The sequence below is a fragment of the Schistocerca nitens genome, chromosome 9, assembly GCF_023898315.1.
Source record: "Schistocerca nitens isolate TAMUIC-IGC-003100 chromosome 9, iqSchNite1.1, whole genome shotgun sequence".
Taxonomy (NCBI): domain Eukaryota; kingdom Metazoa; phylum Arthropoda; class Insecta; order Orthoptera; family Acrididae; genus Schistocerca; species Schistocerca nitens.
In genome coordinates this window covers 268,070,902-268,096,984 of record NC_064622.1, presented here as the reverse complement: position 1 = coordinate 268,096,984, position 26,083 = coordinate 268,070,902, and the positions used below count along the sequence as shown (strand labels likewise).

Genomic DNA, 26,083 nt, shown 5'->3' with positions numbered 1-26,083 from the left:
TTCCATTGTTTGTTTAATGTTAAAACAGTGAAATTTTTACTGAATATATATAATACATATGCCTGCATTTACAAGTAAAATGAACAAAATGCCTTCTACAGATTTGAAGGTTTTTGTTCTTTTCTAATAAAATTTCCACTTTTTAAAAATGGATTAATTATTATAAAATAATTTCTGTCAGGTTGGTGGTTCTCAATTTACTTGAAATACTTTATTACCATCCTGAGTAGAAATTGATCAAATTTGAGATTTCTAGCCCAATTAGTTTCGAAAATAATGGCATGTGAAATTCAAAAATATAGTTTTGAGAAAAGTTAATAGGCTTAGTATTGCAATTTTAGTATAGTTCTTCTCTTGGTCCATCTTGTTTTCTGTCTAGCTGCTTTTATGCATTTTAAATTAGTAATTCTTGCTTTATTGATTCTCTCTTATCCATTTGCACCAAGGATTTTGCATTTTTCCACTAGATTTTTTTCCCAATACATCCAAAACATCCAGTTTTCTGGTTACGTTATCATTCAAGCATAAAATATCATCATAAACACCAAATTTGAGGGTTGTAATCCGAACAAATACAGTTTCTGGTAGCTGGGTCCAAATGACAGAATTCACATATTCATTTAAATTTTGCATTTTCATACAAAGACATTTCTCCAACAAAGTATCTTTACAATTATCTCTAAATATGAGTTTAATTTCGTTCATTACTGCTGCAGGTAAAGAATGTTTGTGGTCATATGTTGCACTTCTCCTATACTTGCTCGAAGTGTCAGGATCATAACTCACAAAAAAATTGTATTTATATGAAACAAAAACTGTTTTACGCAGTTAACAGCCGGCATTTGAAATACACAAAAATCTAAATATCAATTTTTTGAGGCCGTTTGCCTTCTGTATTCCCTTGATGTATAATAAATGGATTTTTGCAAAGTAAAATGTGCTTTAAGAATTTTGTAGATCGTAGCTGTCACAATGATTAAGGCAATGGGCTCGTACTGAGAAAAGCATTATTTAAATCTGTGAATAATCTTCTATTATAACTATAAATATTATCAGGCATTTATTAGGATTATTTGTTTAGTAATGAAGAAAGAAATATCATGTGAAACATATAAGATACAAATCCATTTTTCTCCTAAAGAGCGATTAATTCAGCTCTATTCACTAAAGTGAAATGGCTAGAGAAAGAAACACTTTGTGATTATATACGAATTGAAAACTTGACTAGTTAAGAGTGTGTCATATTTTGACCTGCAGGAAGCAAATGTTTATCATGTTTACAGGATACTTTCCCATCAACAACACTACAGCTGTCTATTAGAGCTAACTTTTGGTGACCATCTTGTTTCTGTCAGACTTCTCTTCTTTGTTGCAAAGCTGTACAGTATATTAACTGTGGCTGTTTTATTATATTATATTTTCTGTGACTTCTTAAGAATAACTAGATTTTCTATAGTAGGAAAGTTGTGGTAGAATGTAAATAATTTAGGAGTAAAGAAAACCGCTCACTGAATAGCAGAAATATCGAGTCATCAACAGCCACACACAAAAGAGAGAGAAAAATTTGTAGTTTTTGGAATCGCTCCTTTTTCAAGCTACGTACAAAAAAAAATGGCTCTGAGCGCTATGGGGCTTAACATCTGAGGTCATCAGTCCCCTAGAACTTAGAACTAATTAAACCTAACTAACCTAAGGACACCACATACATCCATGCCCGAGGCAGGATTCGAACCTGCGACCGTAGCAGTCGCGCAGTTCCGGGCTGAAGCGCCTAGAACCGCTCGACCAGCACGGCCGGCAGCTACGTACAAATACACAAACAAAGCACATCTGTGCACACATGCCTGTTCCCTACATAGTGCTGGCTGGATGCTCAGTGCAGTTTAGCATTTGAACTGGGTGGAGTGGATGTGCCAGATGAGATGGGTAGGAGAGAGAGGGGGAGAGAGCAGCATTCAAGAAGAGGGTTAGGGGTGGGTAGCTAGCAGTTTCAAGGGAGGCAGCCAGTTTGCTGTTTATGAATGCAGTTGTGAGGGGTGGCATGTTTATGGGCTAGGCATATGATGCACAACTGCTGGAGGCATTGTGTAATTGCGCACAATAAAGACGACGGGAATCACTTTAGTAATCATATCCCTGTGGAAGACCCAAATACAAGACCTGCCCGATTCACCCTCTGCCCCTCCCCACCCCCCACCCCCCATACCCCAGTCTGATCACTGGGCTATCCAATCTCATCACATGCCCATGACGGGCAGGGCCACCTTTGAAAGCAGCCAAGTCGTATATCAAGCCTGCTGCAGGCACTGCACAGCTTGTTATCTCGGTATGACAACCTAGCAGCAGTCCACCAGATTGAATGACCACTGTCAAAATGTGGGCAAAAACAAAGCTGACCGTCCAGTGGCACAACGTGCAGCTGAATGCAACATACTCAATTTCTATGTCTGCTTCACAATCCAGACCATCTGGATGCTTTGCTTGACCTCCAGCTTCTTGGAACTATACAGATGGGAGTTATCCTTGGAACACATCCTTCACTTCCATAATCCTCCTAGCCTCAATTTCCATTAACCTACCATTCCCACACCATCCACCCAACAGTTTTTCCTTTCCTCTGTCCTGTCATCCCCTCCCAGTTCGTGTCACCTTCGTTGTGTGCCATTCCCCTCCAGCTCTGGCCCGGGGACTGGGTGTCTGTGTTGTCCTCATAATTTCATCACCATCATCATCATTTGTGACGGTGACTTGATTGGACTGAGCAAAAATTGGACTGTGTCAAAACTGGGACTATGTATGGGCGCTGATGACTGCGCAGTTGAGCGCCCACAAACCAAACATCATCATTGTCATGATCATCATCCAGCTCCGGCAGGCATGCATTACGTGTCTAGCCCATACACCTGCCTCCCCTCTCTCTCCCTCGTTCCTAGCCAGCAAACCCGGGCTGCCTCCTTCCAAGTCATTAGCTACTCACTTCAACCCCTCTTCTTATGTTCTTTCTCTTTTGTGTGTGCCTGTTTACAGCTCAACATTTCAACTATTTGGTGAGTGGTCTCCCTTTACTCCTAAATTATTTATTACTAGTTTCTTTAGTTTCTTCTTCTTCTTCTTCTTCTCTCTCTCTCTCTCTCTCTCTCTCTCTCTCTCTCTTAGATTAAAAAGTCTACTCACCAAGCGGCGGCAGAATGCACACGTAAAAGATTATAATTAGGCAAGCTTTTAGAGCCAGTGGTTCCTTCTTCAGGCAGAAGGCTTGAAGGGGAAGGAAGAAGGGTGAAGGAAAAGGACTTGAATGGTCTAGGAAAAGGGGTAGATTTCAGGAAAGTCACCCAGAACCACGGGTCAGGGGAGACTTACCAGACAGGGTGAGAAGGAAAGTCATTCTTGTAAAATGCATTAAGTACGTAAAGTGGTGGAAAGTAACAATATTATGAAAATGATAGTTGCTACTCACTACACAGTGAAGATGAAGATGCTGAGTCACAGATAAGGAGAACAAAAAGACTGTCACAAAAAAAAAAAAAAAACCGGTCAAGTGGTAGAAAGATGTGCTACTACCACAGATGCAGGTGCTGCTTTAACTCAGCAAGTGCAAGCATCGACAGAGTATTTTGAGAGCGTGAAGAAGAGAAATTTTGAACTTAATTGGGAGTTAGGGGCTCATAAGGAGAGACATGATCAGCCACAATCAGGGTCTCGCAGAAAGTAAGTCTGGATCGGAGTGCTTTCTGTTCTGTATGACGCAGCAGTGGTCACATGGATTAATTCCTTTGGGGGCAAGGCAATGGGGGACGTGGCAGTTTTCGTTAGGATGTTAGGGATGCTGTAGAAGCACATGGGTGGTAAGATGAAGTAACCCTCTATGTTGCTAATATGCATTGGCAGGGAACACCAAAGCATATGTTGTCTATCATGAGACATTGAGTAAAGCACATACATTTCAGGAGTGGGCCGCAGTATTGTGCAAGTGGTAACTAAAAGCAGAACAGTGTGCGATTTTATCGAGAGAAATTAAGTATGGTGTCGATGCAATGCAGCAAATTTGTGGAAGGGTTCTTGGATAGAATCTGTAATCTAAACGCAAAGACATATGTACAGACCCAGGCTGTAGAAGCTCTTAGGGAACTGTTACAGGAGGCAGAAAACAGAACAGTGTATGTTTTTTTGCGTGGTATACCCACTGAAATGTCATGGAGGGTATGAATGGAGAACCCAGAGGACTTAGGGTCACCTCTTAGGATTGCAACACTTATAAAAGAGGCGGATGTGGGTACAAAGCAGAGAGTGGACAGTCCCATGTTCGCTTCTGAAGTCAAGTGTTATAGATGTGGTCAGGAGGAGCATGTAAGGAAACAGTGTGGGCAACCAGAGTGCTATGCAAGTGGCATAGTGGGCCACCAGGTGTTTGAGCATAGCGGTAGGGAGGGTGTGCACCAGCAAAGAAGCAGCTGTTAAATGCAAACAAGACTGCTTCAGCAGTTGGGAAGACAGTCCCGATAGACCGTAACATGGCACAAATTAGTGCACAGACAGAATGTAGCTTCCCCCCAGGGGATCCACAACTCTTTTGTGGATACGTGCGTAGCGAGCACGGGACCCCGAGCTGATGTGGCCTTCCTTCCTTTCCGGGCTGCATACCTTCCCTTTCCGCATCCTTCCCCATCCCCCATCTTCCCCCCCCCCCTCACCTCTGGCTCTTTCCTTCCCTTTCTCCCCCTCTGGGGGTATGGTTTGTGCCTACGTCCGGAGACGGACACTTGTAAATGTACCACATTCTCCGCCTTCCTTGCTTGTAAGTCTTCATCCTTCCTTTGTCCTTCTCTTTTCCTTACCTCTTCTCTCTACCCTTTTCTCCGCTGCGGCGTTTGAGACCTCTCTTCTTTCCTTTCCCTTTCTCTTTCTTCCTCCCTGTGCGTGTCTGAAGGCCGACCCACGCACTTCCATGCGTAGCCGGTGACGGGGTAACGCGTAATTCCCCGCCACGGGTAGACAGGTAGGATACATACGTACCCCCTGGTAACGGCCAGGCCCAGGGAGGGGTGATTACCTGAGCTGATACCTTCCGAAAGTGCCGATTGGTCCCTCCGTCCGTTTGTCGGGAGGTGTGACCTGAGGTGTGAACAATCACCTAAGGCGGGAGTGCCCTCAGAGAGGGCCCCCACAAGGGAGGAGCGCGTCATCGGAGACGCCGGTAATCATGGGGGATTCTTCCGCAATGGTTTCCTCACCTTCCACTATGTCTGCTCACAAACGTAAGTTCACTGAGTCTCAGCCACAGTCAATTCTTCCATCGTTGCCACAGTTCCTTGTTGTTTCTCGGTCTGACGAAGGTCACGACTTCTCCACGGTCAACCTTTTCATTATTCAGAAAGGTGTCGACGCAATTGCAGGTCCTGTAAAGTCTTGTTCCAGATTACGGAATGGCACCCTGTTGTTAGAAACAGTCAGTGCCCTCCAGGCACAAAAATTGCTGCGTACCTCACTACTACACACTTTCCCTGTCCAGGTGGAACCGCACCGTACCTTAAATTCCTCGGGTAGAGTCGTTTATACACGCTCCCTCGATGGACTGTCTGACGAAGAAATTCAGCACTACCTGTCTGACCAGGGCGTAACGGCTGTTCATAGAGTTATGAAAAGGGTTGACACGAACATCATTCCAACCCGCACGGTATTCTTGACATTTCACAAAGTTCAACTCCCATCGAAAATCAAAGCAGGCTGAGATAATTTCCGTTCGCCCTTACGTCCCAAACCCTACGCGTTGCTATCAGTGTCAGCGGTTCAATCACACCAGCCAGTCCTGTTCCAATCCGGCCAAATGTGTTACGTGTGGCAAGGATGCCCATGAGGGTGCTTGTCCACCTCCATCCCCTCGCTGCATCAACTGTATGGGTGACCACGCTGCTTCCTCTCGAGATTGTCCCGTTTTTAAGGACGAAAAGCTCATCCAGGAAATTAGAGTAAAGGAAAAGGTGTCGACCTTTGCTGCTCGAAAATTATTCGCCAGTCGGCAGCCCACCGTGCCTCAGAAAGGAAAATACAGCACTGTCCTTGCTTCTCCTCGGCCAACAAAGGAGGCGGCCACGCAGACTTGCGACCTCACCTTTAGTGCCACGGTTGTCAGATCGGCCAGCGCAAAGATCGCCCGTTCAACCTCACCACTTTCGCCTGCCCACTCTCTGGCTCACCCTTCGTCAAGTTCTGCTAAATCTTGAGCCCAAAAGTCAGACACAAAGACTTCGAAAAAAGAGCATACTCGTGAAGAGTTTTTACGTATGGCAACTTCCCAACCATCGGTTCCTCCTTCCTCTAAACATCATACTTCCAAGAAGGCTACAAAGAAACCCAGTTCCTCTCCTTCTCCGCCAAGGCGTGTCCCATCTACAGCACCACCTGGCGGAAAACGCCCTCGGCCGTCTTCTGTGTCGCCGAGGCGCACTGCTGGCGGCCGATCAACCGGCCGGTCGCTGGTGGTAGGAGCTGCTCATGACCAACCTATGGATCAGGATCTTCTGCCTTTGGCTGAATGCCATTCCATGCTGTCGGTCGCAAGCTCAGAGCAGTCGTTGAGTTGACAGCGACCTTGGTCACATTCCTCCATTTTCTGTTCACCCTATGTCCATTATCCACTGGAAAATCCGCAGTATTCGAGCCAATCGGGATGAATTGTCGATCCTCTTACGATCCTACTCGCCGGTCATCTTCTGTCTTCAGGAAACAAAGCTGCGTCCCCATGACCGCTTTGTTCTCCCTCATTTTCAGTCCGTCCGATATGATCTCCCCTCTGTTGAAGACACTCCAGCACATGGAGGACTCATGATTCTTCTCCATGAAACTCTCCATTATCACCCAATCCATTTAAACACTTCCTTCCAAGCTGTCGCCGTCCGTCTTTCCCTTTCCAGATACACGTTCTCTCTTTGTACTGTATGCATTCCATCGTCCACACCAATGGCACGAGCTGATCTCCTTCATCTTCTTGGTCAGCTTCCACCCCCATATTTGCTGGTTGGGGACTTCAATGCCCACCACCCGCTTTGGGGATCTCCACATCCTTGTCCACGTGGCTCACTATTGCTAGACGTCTTCCACCAAGCAGATCTAGTTTGCCTCAACACTGGGGTCCCTACATTTTTGTCTGCCTCCACGACAAATTTATCTCATTTGGACCTTGCGGTCGGTACTGTTCCGCTAGCTTGGCGCTTCGAATGGTTCGCCCTTGATGATACACACTCGAGTGACCACTTTCCTTGTGTCCTTAGACTGCAGCCTCAACTGCCCTACATGCGCCCACGACGCTGGAAGTTTGCCCAAGCCGATTGGACGCTTTTTTCGTCTCTAGCGACATTCGATGACCGTCACTTTCCCAGCATCGACGATGAGGTCACACATATTACCGACGTTATTCTTACAGCTGCGGAACATTCAATTCCACGCACCTCCGAATTGCCCCGGCGCCCCCCAGTTCCTTGGTGGAACGAGGCGTGCCGTGATGCACTACGTGAGCGGCGACGTGCTCTCCGCGTTTTCCGCCACCATCCTACTTTGGCCAACTGTATCCGCTATAAGCAGCTCCGAGCGCGATGCTGTCGTGTCATCCGCGATAGCAAGAAGGCAAGCTGGAAATTCTTTATTAGCTCATTTAACACCTTCACTCCCTCCTCGGAAGTTTGGAGTCGGCTTCGACAGTTCTCAGGCGCACCTAGTTTCTCCCCGGTCTCTGAGCTCATTGTCGCGCATGACACATTAGTGGACCCCGTCGCAATTTCTAACTCGTTGGGTCAGCACTTTGCTGAGATTTCGAGCTCTTCAAATTACCCGCCAGCGTTTCTCCCGAAGAAACGTGCAGCGGAAGTGCGACCTCTTGCTTTCTCCTCTCAAAATCGCGAAAGCTACAATACTGTTTTCTTCTTGCGGGAACTCCAACATGCACTCTCTTCTTCTCGCTCCTCCGCCCCAGGACCGGATGGTATCCACGTCCAAATGTTGCTGCATTTATCAACCCATAGTCTGCGTTACCTCCTTTGCCTTTATAATCGAATTTGGACCGACAGTACTTTTCCCAGACGATGGCGGGAAGCTATCGTCGTTCCTGTTCCGAAACCTGGAAAGGACAAACATCTCCCCTCTAGCTATCGCCCCATTTCTCTCACGAGTAGTGTCTGTAAGGTTTTGGAGCGTATGGTGAATTACCGTTTAGCGTGGTGGCTGGAATCCCGCAGTCTTTTAAAGCCTGCCCAATGCGGATTCCGAAAGCATCGCTCTGCAGTTGACCATCTTGTTGCTCTCTCCACTTATATCATGAACAATTTCCTCCGGAAACGCCAAACAGTAGCAATATTTTTTGATCTGGAGAGAGCATACGATACCTGTTGGAGGACAGGCATCCTCCGCACACTGTTCTCTTGGGGCTTTCGAGGTCGGCTGCCCCTTTTTCTTCGCGAATTTATGGCAGAGCGCACATTTAGGGTGCGGATGAACACTACTCTCTCCCGTACCTTCTCCCAAGAAAACGGGGTACCCCAGGGCTCTGTGCTGAGTGTTGTACTGTTTGCCATTGCCATAAATCCAATTATGGATTGTCTCCTTCCTGATGTCTCGGGCTCCCTCTTTGTGGACGATTTTGCGATCTACTACAGCTCTCAACGGACCAGCCTTCTTGAACGATGTCTTCAAGGATGTCTCGATCGCCTCCACTCTTGGAGCATCGCAACCGGCTTCCGTTTTTCTCCCAGTAAGACCGTTTGTGTTAATTTTTGGCGACATAAGGAGTTTCTTCCGCCCTCCTTACATCTAGGTCCTGTCAACCATCTGTTTTCCAACATCGCTAAATTCTTGGGTCTTATGTTTGACAGAAAACTGTGCTGGTCCTCCCACGTTTCCTATCTTTCGGCTCGCTGTCTGCGATCCCTTAACACCCTCTGTGTCCTGAATGGTACCTCCTGGGGAGCGGACCGAGTGGTCCTTCTCCGCCTCTATCGCGCCTTAGTGCGCTCGAAATTGGACTATGGAAGCATAGTCTACTCCTCTGCTCGGCTGTCTATTCTTCGGCGTCTCGACTCTATCCACCACCGTGGATTACGTTTAGTGTCTGGAGCTTTTTACACCAGCCCTGTGGAAAGCCTTTATGCTGAGATTGCTGAACCTCCGCTGTCCAATCGGCGAGCAGTCCTTCTGAGTCGTTATGCTAGCCATCTGTCTTCCATGCCTGCTAATCCAGCCCATGACCTTTTTTTCGACGCCTCCTTTGATGTAGGGTATGCAGGTCGCCCCTCCTCCCTACTACCACCGGGAGTCCGCTTCCGTCAACTACTCCATTCTCTTTCCTTCCGCTTTCCTCAAACCTTCTTGACAACTTGGGGTACAGCACCGCCTTGGCTCCGTCCCCGGATCTGCCTGCTCCGTGACCTTTGTCGATTTCCCAAGGATGGTACCCCTTCACTTGTTTATCGTCGGGCATTTGCTGCTCTATGTGCACAAATGACGGACGCCACATTTATTTACACCGACGGCTCGAAAACATCGTTAGGTGTAGGGAGTGCCTATATTGTTGGCGATACCCCAAATCACTTTCGGCTTCCCGACCAGTGTTCGGTTTATACTGCGGAGCTTTACGCTGTTCTCCAGGCTGTCCACTACATCCGCCGCCATCAGCGGATACAGTACGTAATCTGCTCAGATTCTCTCAGCTCTCTCCTCAGTCTCCAAGCTCTTTACCCTGTGCACCCTCTGGTCCACCGGATTCAGGACTGTCTGCGCTTGCTCCACCTGGGGGGCGTCTCGGTGGCGTTCCTCTGGCTCCCGGGACACGTTGGTATCTGTGGAAATGAGGCGGCCGATATTGCAGCCAAGGCTGCAGTCTCACTTCCTCGGCCAGCTATTCAATCGCTTCCCTTCGCCGATCTACGGAGCGTTCTATGTCGACATGTTGTTCATTTATGGCACACGCATTGGTCGACACTTACCCATAATAAATTGCGGGACATGAAAGCTCTTCCTTGTGCTTGGACCTCTTCCTCCCGACCGCGTCGTCGGGAGGAGGTAATTTTAACTAGACTCCGGATAGGGCACGCCTTTTTAGCCATCGACATCTTTTAAGCGGCGATCCTCCCCCACTCTGTCCCCACTGCTCTCAGCTGTGGACGGTAAGACACCTTTTAATTGAGTGCCCCTATTTTAATCCGTTACGCTCCCGTCTACAGCTATCGCCTGATATATCGTCGATTTTAGCAGATGACACGCGCTCCGCCGACCGCGTTCTCAAGTTTATTGGTGCCAGTGAAATGACGTCAGTCATTTGAAGCTTTTTTTGGGGACAACCAACCCCTTTCTGTAGTGGATTTTTAAGCCTTCCTTCCGCTTTTAGTTTCTCCAATTTTATGACTTTCGTTCTCATTGCTGCTGGTTTTAAATTTAGGTTTTTTACTGCTTCCTAAGTCACGGACCGGGCGCTAATGACCATAGAAGTTTTGCGCCCCAAAAAAAAAAAAAAAAAAAAAGAGAGAGAATGTAGCTTAGTGGGCTTAGCGGGTGGCAGGAAATAGAGATTTTTGGTAGACACAGATGTGAATGTGTCCGTTATCAGTCTGGACCTCATGGGAAGAAGGAGACTGGGGCCACCATGGTACAGGTTTCTTGGGATTTGCGAGATAACGATAATAGGGTGGAATCATTGGATACAGCAGTAATGGAGTTTTCAGTTGGGAAACTTAAGTTCAGTGAACACATGAAGGTGTTGCCATGCATTGGCAAAGGTTGTTCAGTGATTCTCAGGTAGACTTTCTCAACAAACATCACGCTAAGATTGATCTTTTGCAATGCACAGTGAAATTCCTTGAGACTGTATTTCAACTAGGGGAAACAATTGCAACTAAGACAATGGCACAAGGTTCACCTATCATGAAGGTGAGACCAGCAAAACTGTGTACATTTTCAGTAAAGATTGATCAACAAGCTAAAATACCAGCACATACAGGAAAGACAGTGTGGGTTTCAGTGGAAACCGATTTCCCGAGGGAAACATTATATGTGGTTGAACCACTCTTAAGTAAGGAAGAGTTGGATAGTTCACATTGTTTTATTCGAGTGACAGTAATCGGGATTAGATGATTCCTGTTAATGTGGATAGCTTTGGCAGAGGGGAGGTGACTCTGTCAAAGGATGCAATAATAGCCACTCTAGAAGTCTTGGATGATAAGGACTTTGATAGGTTGAGCCCAGAGGAAAGCCACAAGCAAACTGTCGATAAGGAAGTATTACTAGGGAAAGTAGATCATTTGAAGGGCAGTGATCGAATGGCTATGGAGAACTTGTTTTTGAGGTTTAAAGATTTATTTTGTGGGAATGGAAGGTTACCAGCAGTCCAGCTGATGCATGATCACATACCAACAGAGGATAGTGGACCAATTTATAGGAAGCCATACTTTACAGCAAAGCAGTTTCAACCATTGGTAGAAGAATTTAGTGAACAACTACTACAGGGGATGATAGAACCGAATGATAGTCCCTAGAATGCAAATATTGTCATTGTGCCAAAAAAATCAGCTGATGGGACACACAAATACAGATTTTGCTGTGACTACAGATATCTAAATGCACGAACCATTTCGGATGATTATCCAGTTCCAAACATCACGGAAAGTTTAGATAATGTGGGTCAGTGTCACTTCTTTACAACAGTGGACCTCAGGAGCAGATACCATGAATTGGAGGTGGTGCCTGAAGGTAGGCCAAAACAGCATTTACCATCCCAGTAGGACGCTTTCATTACAAATGCCTGCTATTTGGATTAAAGAACACACTGGCAACTTTTCAGCGGTTGTTACATGGGATTCTGAGAGGATTAAAGCCAAAAACCTGTCTAGTCTATCTCGATGATATAATTGTCTATTCAAAGGACCTATCGGAGCATGTGAAATGTTTGGAGGATGTCTTTAGTAGACTACGATCAGCACATTTGACATTAAGTGTAGACAAGTGCCATTTTGCGCAAACTCGAGTAACTATCTGGGGCATGTGATTAGTGAGTGTGGGATACGAACCTATCCTCATATTACAGAGAAAATTACACAATACCACAAATAACTAAGCATGTACAGTCATTCATTGCACTCTGTAATTATTATAGACTGTTTGTGAAAGACTTTGCGAAAACAGCTGGACCGTTGAACAAGCTACAGAAAAAGGGGACAAAATTCCATTGGTCACAGAAAAGTCAGGAAGTGGTTGAAAAGTTGAAATATTAGTTTCAGTTCCAGTTATGGTTCTTATGGATTTTAAGAAAGAGTTTTTCCTTTTGTGTGATGCTTCTAATGAGGCAGTCGGTTGTGTTTCGGGACAGATGGTGGATGGTCAGGAACATCCGGTAGCAAACATTTCAAGACAGTTAAACAAGGTGGATCTTAACTACTCAACAACGGAGAAAAAGATGTTGGCGATCATATATGATATTACATATTTTTGGTGTTATCTGTATGGTAGGAAGTTTAAGGTCATGGCAGATCATGTCCCATTGAAATGATTGCTTGGTTTGAAAGATCCATCTAGTAGATTCTCGGTGGCCACTTACGCTTAGTGAATTTGAGTATGAGGTAAGCCGGCCGGAGTGGCCGTGCGGTTCTAGGCGCTACAGTCTGGAGCCAAGTGACCGCTACGGTCGCAGGTTCGAATCCTGCCTCGGGCATGGATGTGTGTGATGTCCTTAGGTTGGTTAGGTTTAATTAGTTCTAAGTTCTAGGCGACTGATGACCTCAGAAGTTAAGTCGCATAGTGCTCAGAGCCATTTGAACCATTTGAAGTATGAGGTAATCCATAAGCCAAGGAGGTCTCACGCAAATGCAGATTCATTAAGCCATGGGGTAGAAATATTAAGTATGGTAGGGAGGAGCGTTGAAGAGTGACAATAGGCACTAGCAAGGAATAAGGAGTGCCAGGCATTTAAGTCACAGCTACATTTTGTTGTGCTTGAGGGACAAGGTGTGGCCCATATTTGGTGGTTCCAGAGGGTTTTCGGAAGGAAGTTTTGCAGCAAGTTCGTGACCATATGTTGTCGAGTCATGGTGGGTGCTGTGCGATGGACGGACATGGAGCAGAGCAGTTTTGTTGGAGGAACAGGAAGTGTGATGTGGAGCAGTATGTTAAGTACTGTGCACCATGCATGCAAAGGGCTGACATCACACATGATAAAGTGCCATTGCAAAGGTTACCAGAGGTGTCCAGTCCATTTTCTAAGTTGGGATTGGATGGCCTTGGGTCATTTAACAAGACACTTGCAGGAAATAGGTATGTTCTCGTGGTAATCAATCATTTTTCTCAATTTGTGATAATGGTACCGATGGCAGACCAACGGGCTAGTACTATAGGGCAAGCATTAGTAAACAACTGGATATTAAAGTTTATGTTTCCTGAGACTATAATTACAGACCAAGGTACGAATTTTGTCTCGGAATGAATAAAGCAACTATGCCGTGTATTGTGTATAAGGAAATTACAGACAAGTTCGTTTCATCCGTAGACTAATGGGAGAATGGAACACATGCACAAATTCCAACGATGTTGAGCTATTATGTAGGTTCCAGAACGATGGTTTAGACACCTATTTACCATATGTACAGTCTGCATATTCGAAAAGTCGTACTGCAACGGACTTCTCGCCGTTTGAGACAGTGTACAGCAGGAAAATGCCATATGTCAAAGAGGAAAATCAAGAAATTTTTAACAAAATGCCAGGGACCTTATTAGGTTGTGGAAGTGACCTCATTGTTCAACATGAAGATACAATTCCCCCAAAAACATCTGTTATACATGTCAGTAACATAAAACCGTTTAAAGGGATGGTAGAGGGGATACCACAGTTATCGGCAACCAATCAGGAGGTGAAATGTACATAGGGTTTTTCTTTTTATGTAGGGATATTTATTGTTTTTCTTCATGGAGTTGTTAGTTTTTCATGTCGTTACTACTAATATTGTTTTTCTTTGTCGATTTTGTGTACAAGCAAAGGGGTGATAGAGTAATTTGTGATCTGTCTAGGTGGCCAAGTATGGACTGATATGCGGACATGTGAAGCGAGGTTGTTTCTGGGGGTAAGTAAATGGGATGAGTTGTGGCAAGAAGCTTCTGCCAGCCCAAACATACTTCCAGAGGGTGGGTTCTCATTGGTTATATTCCATGATCATGCTGCAAAATGTATGGTTGAACTGCTATGAAGGAGACAGACCAGTAATATTGAAAAAACTCAAGCTTCAGGATAGCAGAATGATCACTAATGCGACTTGCGAGGTAGCCGGGACAGATTTTTGTCTTCCAGCTATGCTCACAGGCTCAGCTGTTATGACATTGTCGCACAGTACATTATATTGACCAGAAGGATCTCTGAGGGCATTACCCTTCAAAATTTGTGTATTTAAATGACACTCTCAATCCAGAGCTTTTCCAGTCCTTGGACAGAGTAATAGAGTCTTACCAAGGGGGAATTTCGATGGAACAAATGTGGCAGCATGTAAACCATTTCTGGGAATAACAGGCTCACAAAGTATTAGTCTTAAGCATATCAGCCACCAGTTGTGGCATGTTTCTAGTAGGCTTTTGTGCACTGTACTTCTGGCTAAGTTGCAAGAGGGTACTGACTGTGGATGTGCCAGCATACCAGTCATCAGTAGAATTGTTGGTCAGGAAAGCAATTAGTTTTAATGTCTTAATTGACATACAAGGGTATGATAAGGGATACATGGTAGTAATAAAATGTAAATGGAAGTCCAGGATGGTAAATTTGGGAGATTGTCCTCAATGAGTAGATTATTAGGGTTAAGGTAGTTGAGCAACGTTAAAGATATGCAATGAATCTTCTCGGAAGGGAAGAGGTATGCTACGTCATGAATAAATACAGGTGCTGATTTGGGGAATTCTTGTAAATTTCGCAAAGCTATGGCTGGAAGGCAGTAGCTAAGGGATCAATTGGCATATCAGTAGGCAGGCAGGGGAGATGTTGGTATTTTGTAAATGAATTTGCGAGGTAGGTTTACATCACCGTTCGCAGGCTAGAAAGCACCGCCCGGCAAGCATTGCATACAAATTTGAAGTAATCAGGGCAGCACAGGGCACTGGCGTGCTGTAAAGAACCCACACAATGCAGTTACAACAGCACCTAGTGACCTATGTATAGGGGCCAAAGTGGGCTGAGGAAAGCTGATGTAGTAATTATCAAAGAGCACTCCGCTTGTCCCCTCCATAGGAACTACATCAAAGGCATAGAGAAAAGACATAAATAAACAAGCCCAAAGGCTCAAAGTGGGAAGTTGTGTCACCATTCTGTCTGCATCTAGAGATGGAGAGAATGATGATTATTTAAGTTGCATGCCAACCACAACGACCTTTTCGTGATGGATATCGGTGGCCAACCGGCTGGCTTGCTCTACTTACAACTTCCATTGCATGGAAACATCATTGCTGTGGCGGGATGTGTCACACCTTGTAGCTACACTGGAGCAAGAAGCGAGAGAGCTACTAGCTTCCGCTCCCAGGTTGGCATCATCCGGTGGACTGCAAGCTGCTGTCTGCAGGGCCAGGGCTGGGGCGTAAATTTGTGGTCCCGTGTACAGAGCTGTCTGTGGGCACTGAAGGAGCTGCACTGGGTCAACAGCCAGAACTGCTAAGGCTCACGACAATGACGGTGGTCGGCTGTTTCCCTTTGGCCTCTACGTGGGGTCCAGGAGTTGCCCTTGAGAGAGCAGTCAACCATTTTCTGGGCCACTGGGCGAAGCAACACACACGGCAGCCACTTGGCTGTGGTATGAGTGGAGCGCTATACCAGCAAGGCTGGGTGACTGGGAGCTAACACTGCGGATTCTGGCCTCCATGCACACACGGTGCGCAGCACCATTGCCGAGTTCAGTAGAAGGCCCGCTGTGTATGTTCGATGCAATAAAGTCAGTGACACACTTGCCTGTGTATCTCTGCACACTTCGGTGTGAGTCATACCTCTCTGACAAACTATGCCTCTTGGTCGTTTTGACATCTTCTCGGGGATTGTGACACCATGTTGATTATTTAAAAAAAAAAAAAAAAAAAAACTTGCTTTCGAGGAGACTCGTTAATAAAACCTTTCAGCATAACAATATGATAACCCATTCCATTAAGTACAGTAATGAGTGAATTAAATTGTTATTAACTCAGTATAAGAATATCGCTATAAGGTATGATGAATTGTGATTAACAACGATTTAATGACACTTTTTACATGTAGGGAAAGAATCCCCTAATAGTTAAACGGCACCCCGCCAACTGAAGTCAACCACTGTTGTTGACTGAATCCATTCCGAGTGCGACTCGACTTCATGGATGAGTTCACGAAAGCTGGTTTTGGCCAAGCTGATGATTTGGCTGGTTTATGACTGAAACCAATACAAAACTGAAATTTTTTTTGGTCCTTAATTAGACCGCACCGTACCGTAATTTGTAATTGTTGTATGAAGGATAGACTGCTACTCACCATAAAGATGACACATTGAGTTGCAGACGACAGTCTTTCCATCTGCAACTCTCTTTTCATAATTGTTGATACTCCAACCTTAGATTTTCCATTATTGTTGTTGACTTGTCATGTACAAATATAAAGTGTGTTTGTGTGTTTTTTGCTTGTACTTTATAACTATTGTGAGTTCGCTTTTATAGTCATGTCCCCTTGTCCAGTTTTGTGGCAATAGATTATCCTTTCTTAGATTGTTCACACCAGACTGTGTCAAGAGTGGTCAATTAATCCTCTTATTACAGAATCATGAGTAACAAATACATATTGAAATGGTATTACGTGTAGCTAATTCACATGACTTCCCAGAAACATTTAGTGTACCTTAAGTTTTGAAATAACTAGTCTTAAAATAACTTCATTACCTGAACATAGCAAATTGTAGTACATCAGTAGCTCTATTTTATATATAATGTATAAGTTCAGCATAATGAAAAGAATAGTTTCTATTCACCATATAGTAGAGATGCTGAGTCACAGAAAGGCACAACAAAAAGACTCGTCACACAGTTAGCTTTTGGCCAACAAGGCAATTGGTTGGGGGTAAGGAGGAGGCTGGGGCAGGGAGGGGAGGGGATGGGGGATGGTAGATTACTGCAGGGCGAGATGGAGAGTGGGGCAGCTAGATGCATTGGGAGGTTAGAAGAAGGGCGGGGGGGGGGGGGGCTTAGCAGAAAAAGAGAGAAGTAAAGAGACTGGGTGCATTGGTGGAATAGAGGGCTGCGTGGTGCTAGAATGGGAACAAGGAAGAGGCTACATGGGTAAGGGCAATGACGAATGAAGGTTGAGACCAGGAGGGTTACAGAAACATAAGATAAACAGCAGGAGAGTTCCCATCTGCGCAATTCAGAAAAGCTGGTGTTGGGAAGGATCCAGGTGGGACAGGCTCTGAAGCAGTCATTGAAATGAATGATGTCATGTTGGATGGCGTGCTCAGCAACAGGGTGGTCCAGTTGTTTCTTAGCCACTGTTTGTCGATGGCCATTCATGTTGACAGACAGCTTGCTGGTTGTCATGCCCACGTAGAATTTTACACAACGGTTGCAGCTTAGCATGTATATCATATGACTAATTTCACAGGTACCCATGCCTTTGATATGGGATAGATGATGTTTGTGACAGGACTGGAGTAGCTGGCGGTGGGAGGATGTATGGGACAGGTCTTGCATCTATGTCTGTTACAGGGATAAGAACCTGAAGAAAGGTGTTTGGGACGTGTTGGGTGACTGGAAAGATAAGGGTCAGTAGATCTGTTTTTGTACAAGGTTGCGAGTGTAATTATGATCAGTAAAGGCCTCAGTGAGACCCTCTGTATATTGTGAGAGGGATCGCTTGTCACTACAGATGTGATGGCCATTGGTGACTAGGCTGTATGGAAGGGACTTCTTGGTAAGGAATGGGTGGCAGCTATCAAAATGAAGGTATTGCTAGTAATTGGTATAGGGACAGAGGTACTGATATAGCCATCTTTGAGGTGGTGGTCAACATCAAGGAAGGTGGCTTGATGGGTTGGGTAGGACCAGGTGAAGCAAATGGGGGAGATGATGTCAAGGTTCTGGAGGAATGTGGATAGGGTGTCCTCACTCTCAGTCCTGATCACAAAGATAGCATCAATGAATCTGAACCAGGTACCAGGTGAGGATTCCTTTAGATGGCCCATGAATTGGATGGTATAGGATGGTTCCATGCTGGTGCCCATAGCTGTAATCTGGATTTGTTTGCAGGTAATACCTTCAAAGGAGAAGTAATTGTGGGTGAGAATATAGTTGGTCGTGGCAACTAGGATGGAGGTGGTTGGTTTGGAATCCGTTGAGCACTGGGAAAGGTATTGTTCAGTAGCAGTAAGGCCATGGGCATTAGGGGTGTTAGTGTAAAGGGAGATGGCATCAGTAGTGATGAGCTGGGCACCATGTGGTAAAGGGACATGAACTGTGGAGAGACAGTGGAAGAAATGGTTGCTATCTTTTATGTAGTAGGGTAGTTGTGGGTAATAGGTTGAAGGTGTTGGTCTATTAAAGCAGAAATTCTCTCAGTGGGGACACAGTAACTGGCCACAATGGGGCATACAGGGTGGTTGGGTTTATAGACTTTAGGAAGCGTGTAGAAGACAGGAGTTCAGGGAATGTTAGAGGTGAGGAGAGCGATTGTCTCCAAGAGATTTTCTGGGATGGGCCTAAGGTTTTGAGTAGAAACTTGAGATCCTACTGGATTTCTGGAATAGGTCACTGTGGCAGGGTTTGTAGGTTGATGAATCTGACAGCTGGCAGAGTCCTTCTGCCAGGTAATCATTGTGCTTCAAAACAGCAACAGTGGAGCCTTTGTCTTTGTCAGCAGGTAGAATAATAAGGTCAGGAACAGTTTTTAGGTGGTGGATTGCGGATCTTTCTGCGTTTGCAAGGTTGGTTTGTATGCTGAGGAATTAGGAGTTTGGGGTTAAGTAATTCTGGAAGGTTAACTGGGTGATTTGGCAACAGTGTGTGTGGGGGCGATCACAGCTGGCTGGAGGTGTAAACTGAGTCAGGTAGGGTTCAACATTGGTCTTTGGTTGAGTCTGATTGGTAGGGTTGGTGGCAAAAAAGTTTTTCCACTGTAGGGACCCGGAGGAGGAGAGAAGGTCTTTAACAAGTCTGGCTTGATTGAATTTGGAGGTGGGGCAAAAGATGAGGCCCTTGGAAAGGACTGATACTGTTGAGGGCTAAAGCTTTTGGAGGAAAGGTTTGTGATTGTGTTTCAGGTCTGTTTAGTTTCTGGATTCTTTGTGGTGGTGGGAGGCAGTTTGGGAGGGCGGGGTAAATGTAGTAGGTCTGCGAGACAGGTATTTTCAGCTATGAGGGGACGTGGGAGAGGTTTGGAGATTGTTGTAGAGGTGGTGGACAGTGGTAGTCCAAGGCAGGAGTAGGAAATGAACAGGTTGGAGGGTTTTTTGAGGTGGCATTGTGCATGTTGCTCTAGTTCCTGGAGGTCCATAGTTCCACCATCTAAGATCTAACACCGACCTTATAACCTGCTGACAAGGGCTCCACCACCGTCGTTTTGAACTGCAGGGATAACCTGGCAGAAAGACCCCATCAGTTGTCAGATTCATCCACCTACAAACCCTGCCACAGTGACCCACTCCCGAAATCCAGCAGGATCTCTAGTCTTTACTCAAATCTGTGAGCCTATCCCAGAACCTCTCCCCAGAGTTCATCTCTCTTCTGACCCGTACCATTCCCCACACTCCTACCTCCTACATGCTTCCTAAAGTCCATAAACCCAACCATCCAGGATGCCCAATTGTGGCGAGTTTTGTGCTCCCACTGAGAGAATCTCTGCTCTTGTAGACCAACACCTTCAGCCTATTGCCCGCAACCTACCCATGTACATAATAGATACCAACCATTTCCTCCACCAACTCTCCACAGTTCATGTCCCTTTACCACACGATGACATTCTCATCACTATTGGTGCCACCTCCCTTACTAACATCTCTAATGCCCATGACCTCATGGCTATTGAACACTACCTTTCCCACTGCAAACAGATTCCAAACCAACCACCTACTTCCTAGTCGCCATCACCAACTATATTCTCATCCACAATTTGAAGGTATTACCTACAAACAAATCCAGCGTACAGCTATGGACACCAGCATGGCACCATCCTATGCTAACCTATTCATGGGCCACCTAGAGGAATCCTTCCTAAACACCCAGAATACCAAACTACTCACCTGGTTCAGATTCATTGATGACACCTTCATGATCTGGATCGGGTGTGAGAACACCTATCCACTTTCCTCCAGAACCTTGACACCTTCTCCCCCATTCGCTTCACCTGGTCCTACTGACTCATCAAGCCACCTTCCTTGATGTTGACCACCACCTCCCAGATGACTATATCAGTACCTCTGTCCATACCAGACCTACCAACCACCAGCAACACCTCCACTTTGACAGGTGCCACCCATTCCATACCAAAATGTCTCTTTCCATACAGCCTAGCCACCCATGGCTGTTGCATCTTGATTGAAGAGCAGTGCCTCTCACAATATACAGAGGGTCTCACTGAGGCCTTTATAGATCGTAATTACCCTCCCAAACTTGTAGAGAAACAGATCTCCCATGCATTATCTTTACAGTCACCCAACACTTCCCAAAGCCCCACTGTCCGGCCACAGAGGAGCACTCACCTTGTGACTCAGTACTGCCCCGGACTGGAGCAACTGAATTACATTCTCCACCAGAGTGTTGACTACCTCTTGTCATGCCTTGAAATGAAGAATGTACTGCTCAATATCCTTCCTACTCCTCCCACAGTGGTATTACGCCATCCACCAAACCTGCACAATATGCTGGTCCATCCCTGCACAACACCTGCTCCCAACCTCTTGCCTCGTGGTTCATTTCCCTGTAATAGACCTAGTTGCAAGACCTGTCCATACATTCTCCCACCTTCACCACCTACTCCAGTTCTGTCACAAACATCACCTATACCATCAAAGGCATGGCTACCTGTGAAACCAGTCATATGATCTACAAGCTAAGCTGCAACCACTGTGCTGCATTCTATGTGGGCAAGACAACCAGCAAGCTGTCTGTTCGCATGAATGGCCATCGACAAACAGTGGGCAAGAAACAACTGACCACCCCGTTGCTGAGCATGCTGCCCAACACGATGTCTTTGATTTCAATGACTGCTTCACAGCCTGTGCCATCTAGATCCTTCCCAACACCAGCTTTTCTGAACTGTGCAGGTGGGAACTCTCCCTGCCATATATCCTACATTTTCGTAACCCTCCTGGTGTCAACCTTCGTTCGTCATTGTCCTTACCCATGTAGTCCCTTCCTTGTTCCCATTCCAACACCACACAGCCATCTATTCCACCAACGTACCCGGTCTCTTTAATTCTCTCCTTTTCTGATAACCTCGCCCGCCCCCTCCTCTCACCCCTGCCCTCCATCTAACCTCCCGACTGCACCTAGCCACCCCACTCTCCAGCTTGCCCAGCACACTCCCAGCAGCACTTTACTGTCCCACACCACTCCCCTTCCTGCTCCAGTCACCTTCTCACTTCCACCCAGCTGCCTCTCCCACAATGCCCTGCTGCTCACAGGCTGGCTTCAGCTGCCATTGAATGTCGTCGTGTGTGTGAGTTATGTTTGGGTGAGTGTGTGCATGTGTGTATGTTGTCTAATTTTGACAAAAGCCTTTTTGGCCGAAAGCTAATTGTGTGACAGTGTTTTTGTTGTGCCTTTCTGCAACTCAGCATCTCAGTTACATGGGGACTAGCAACTATCCTTTTCATTATATTCTTACATTCCATCCGGGATTTTCCATTGTTTAATGTATAAGTCATTATTTATAAGTGCTGTTCTTTTTATTTATTTATTCATTCATTCATTTATTTTTCAGTGCTCTTAAACCATCTCCTTCTGCGACAACTCCTCTAAAACCAACAAAGGCTAGAGCTCAAAATGAAAATTTTAGTTCCGGCTCAGTTTTAAGACGTAACAGTGAGAATAAAGTCTCAAGACCTAAGAAAGTAGAGTTGTTTCCATGTAACTTGCAATCAAAACATACTTGTGAAGTGATCAAAAATGATAAGCTCAACAACATTGGGAATTGTGCATCTGAAGAGACAACCATATGTAATTCTCATAGTGCATGGAAACAAAATTCTGGACAAAAGCTTTTAGAAGACGAGTTGAGAACCAAAACTTGTCACCTAGAGAACAGAGATAGTCCAAAATCTGAAACAAAAAAGAAGGTAGCTCTGACGAAAGTTGATCCATCAACTCCAAAAAATAGATTCTCACAAATTTTTAGTCCAACTGATAGTCCAGAACATACACGGTCTATTTTTAGCTCTGTGTCACCCTTGTCCAGGAGTTCATCAGATCCTGCCTCACCATCTCATCACTGGGAAAAAATTCAATTCACTGGAAAAATCAATAAGCCATGTAGTACTTTTAGTCTCAATGACTTCATTGTCAAGGATAGTAACAGAAGTTTGACCAAGAAGAGGGGCCATAGGAATCAAACTCATGGTCATGGGTTCTCCAATATCAACGAAGAAAATGTGCAACCATCAAGGAGCCAGAAACGACGAATAAAGCCTACAAGATTAATTACTAATCAGAGTGAAAAACCAAATGATAATCAGAAAGGTAATATTCACATATATATTTCATTTACCTTCTCCTCTCCCCCTTTCTAATCTCCTTTGTCTTGGTGTTTTGTTGGATCTATTTGTGGGATATGGGTAATTTCTGCATGGCATACAAATAGTGGAATGAATAGAAATAACCGTTCCTGTTATAGTCGAGACATTGATTGGTAGAAAAAAAAAACACCACCTTGTAGCAAAGCTTTCAGACAGTGTCCACCTTCCCTGTTGCCCAGTTTGGCTGCAATGCTAGAACAATCTAGCTCTGTGTGTGTGTGTGTGTGTGTGTGTGAGAGAGAGAGAGAGAGAGAGAGAGAGAGGGGGGGGGAGTAACTACAAGTTTAATCATGTTTATATACCTTAATGTGAGACAGAAATCTATTGAATTGAATCCATAGTAGCTAAAACTTGTCTCAGAGTACAATTATTTGTAGTGATATATTCTGGCTACTCCATGCTTCAAACTTAAAACTACCCCCTGCGGGTCCGGGGTAAGAATAGGCCCGAGGTATTCCTGCCTGTCGTAAGAGGCGACTAAAAGGAGTTTCAACCGTTTCGGCCTTCCATGTGATGGTCCCCCTTGGGGTTTGACCTCCATTTTTCAAAATTCTACAGAAGTACGAGCCTTTTGAGGAAGGACACCTTACGTGGTGTACCACTGGTCCTAAGTGCACTAAGACCTTGGCACTCAGCATTGCACCAGCGTTGTAACCATACCCACTATTCCTCAAATTGGGCCTAAACGCCTGATGGGTTGTCCAAGTTACACCCATAGTGCATCTCCATCTGCACCAGCGGTCATGATGGACTTTCCATGGCACTAGAAATCCAGCACGGTAGCCAGCCTGTTGTGGTGGGGTCGTCATGTACCCTCTAGGTTGTAGCCCCCTGACAACACAGGGATCGTACTGCCGATACCTGAGCTGCACCCTCCCCACGTCGGCCAAGGAGTTGATGCCCGTCTCCTTGGGGCATCAGGACTCCCGGCAATGGTCATCCTGCCTGGTGGCCCTTGCTGCGGCTGGGTGGCGCCCGTGGGGAGAGCCCCTGGTCGGAGTGGGTGGTATCGGGGCGGACGTTTCGCAGATGAAACGTCAACACGTATCAGGTCGCTCTGCGGCCGAGTCTTTCAAAAGAAAAGGTACCGTTTCTAGTTCTGGTTCTCCTGCCCTTTCCCCCTTGGCCACTCCATGGGAGGAGGGACAGGCCCACCGGCTTGGGGCGAAGTACTTCCCCCGCTATTTGGTCTGTTCTCGAACCGATGGAGGGACATTCGCCACCTCCAAGCCCATGTTCTTTGTTCAGCACATTGAGGACATCTTCGGGGAAATCGAGGCTCTCAGCAAGATGCGTTCAGGGTCCGTTCTTATCAAGACCACCTCCGCCACACAGTCGGCGGCGCTCCAGGCGTGCAACCGCCTAGGGGACATCCCAGTATCCATTGTCCCACATCTGGCACTAAATAGAACGCAAGGGGTTATTTTTCATCGTGACCTCCTGCTACAATCTGATGAGGAGCTCAGGGCCAACCTGGAGCGCCGAGGCATGCATTTCGTCCGGCGAGTCCAGCGCGGCCCCAAAGACCATCGCATCGACACCGGGGCCTTTATCCTCGCCTTCGAGGGGGACGTTCTCCCGGAGAAGGTAAAGGTGATGTGCTACCGGTGTGACGTGCGACCTTACGTCCCGCCTCCTAGGCGCTGTTTTAGGTGTTTGCGCTTTGGGCACATGTCGTCACGGTGTGAGGCTGAGCCCCTTTGTGGCGATTGTGGACGTCCTCTTCGTGAGGAACATACATGCACCCCACCACCTCGGTGCATTAATTGTCCTGGCGTCCACTCGCCTAGATCCTCAGACTGCCCCGCATATCAGAAGGAGAAGAAGATACAAGAAATCAAAACTTTGGATCGGCTCTCTTATTCTGAGGCCAGGAAGAAGTATGAACGCCTTCATCCCGTGCCATTGACCACTTCGTTTGCCTCAGTTGTGTCCACTCCTTCCGCGGTATCCTCACCCCTATCCTGTCCCCCCTCCGCCTCCTCCGCCCATCAGGGGGCTCTGCCTCTGCCTCCCAAATCCCTCCCTTCCAAATCCTCCTCCCCCGTGGCCCCCACCCCCTCTGCCCCAGGGGCCACCCTTCCTCCTCCTCCTGCCCCCACGCCACCTGAGAAGCGATCCTCTTCTCAGGCGTCCATCGGGGAAACGTTCCGGACCCCAGCTTCTGAGGTCCGGCATTCCAAAACGGACCCCGCACGTGAGGACCTTCTTCGGGTCCAGCCCACCATCCCTGTGCCTCCTCGGCCTTCCAAGAAGGCCTCCAAGAAGAAGTCTCTATCCCCCTCTCCACCCCGGCGTGTTTCGTCTGACGCTCCATCCGTGAGTCGCTGCTCCCGGCCGTCCTCAGTTTCGCCGGGACGCTCTGCTGCCAGGCGCTCAGCTGCCCTTTCGTCGGCAAACGATGCTGCCCCTCCTACACAATCAGGGACAGCGGCCGCAGCTGGCGACGAGTCGATGGAACCGGATCTGCCTCCCGTCGGTTGTAGCGTTGTTCCCTCGCAACCTGGCCCTCCGCGGCCGTCGAGGTGACCAGCTCTTCCCCCGTCTCGTTCCCCCAACTTTTTGACTAGCGATGGCATTGTTTCATTGGAACATAAGAGGTATTCAATCTAATCGGGAGGATTACAACTGCTCCTCCGTCTGCACTGTCCGCTCATCCTTGGTCTCCAGGAAACCAAGTTGCGCCCGACTGACCGTATTGCCTTTACCCACTATACCTCGGAGCGGTATGACCTCACTCCTGTGGACGGTGTCCCAGCTCATGGTGGGGTCATGTTGCTCGTTCGGGACGATGTCTATTACCATCCCATCCCATTGACCACCCCACTCCAAGCAATAGCTGTCCGCATTACTCTTTCTGCTTTTACTTTTTCAGTTTGTACCGTCTACACTCCACCGTCATCTGCTGTTAGTCGGGCTGATCGTTCAGCTTCCCCCGCCGTTTTTATTGTTTGGCGACTTCAATGCCCATCATCCCCTTTGGGGCTCTCCTGCATCCTGTCAAAGAGGCTCACTCTTGGCGGATGTCTTCAACCATCTCAATCTTGTCTGCCTCAATACTGGCGCCCCGACTTTCCTCTCGGACTCTACTCATACCTACTCCCACTTGGACCTCTCGATCTGTTCTACCACTCTTGCCCGTCGGTTCGAGTGGTATGTCCTTTCTGACACCTATTCGAGCGACCACTTCCCCTGTGTCGTTCGTCTCCTGCACCACACCCCATCCCCACGTCCTTCGAGCTGGAACATACTGAAAGCTGACTGGGGACTTTACTCCTCCCTGGCGACCTTTCCGGACCACGATTTTCCCAGTTGTGACAGTCAGGTCGAATACCTCACGGCTGTTA

General features: G+C 46.6%; 1 protein-coding gene across 1 annotated transcript in view; it reads left to right on the top strand.

Moving 5' to 3' along the window:
* Nucleotides 1-26,083, top strand: part of LOC126202907 (codanin-1) — a 185,846-nt gene that overhangs the window by 13,420 nt on the left and 146,343 nt on the right. The window contains exon 3 of the mRNA XM_049936987.1: nt 21,926-22,680. Coding sequence (XP_049792944.1) covers nt 21,926-22,680 — 755 coding nt within the window. The remainder of the gene's footprint in view (nt 1-21,925; nt 22,681-26,083) is intronic.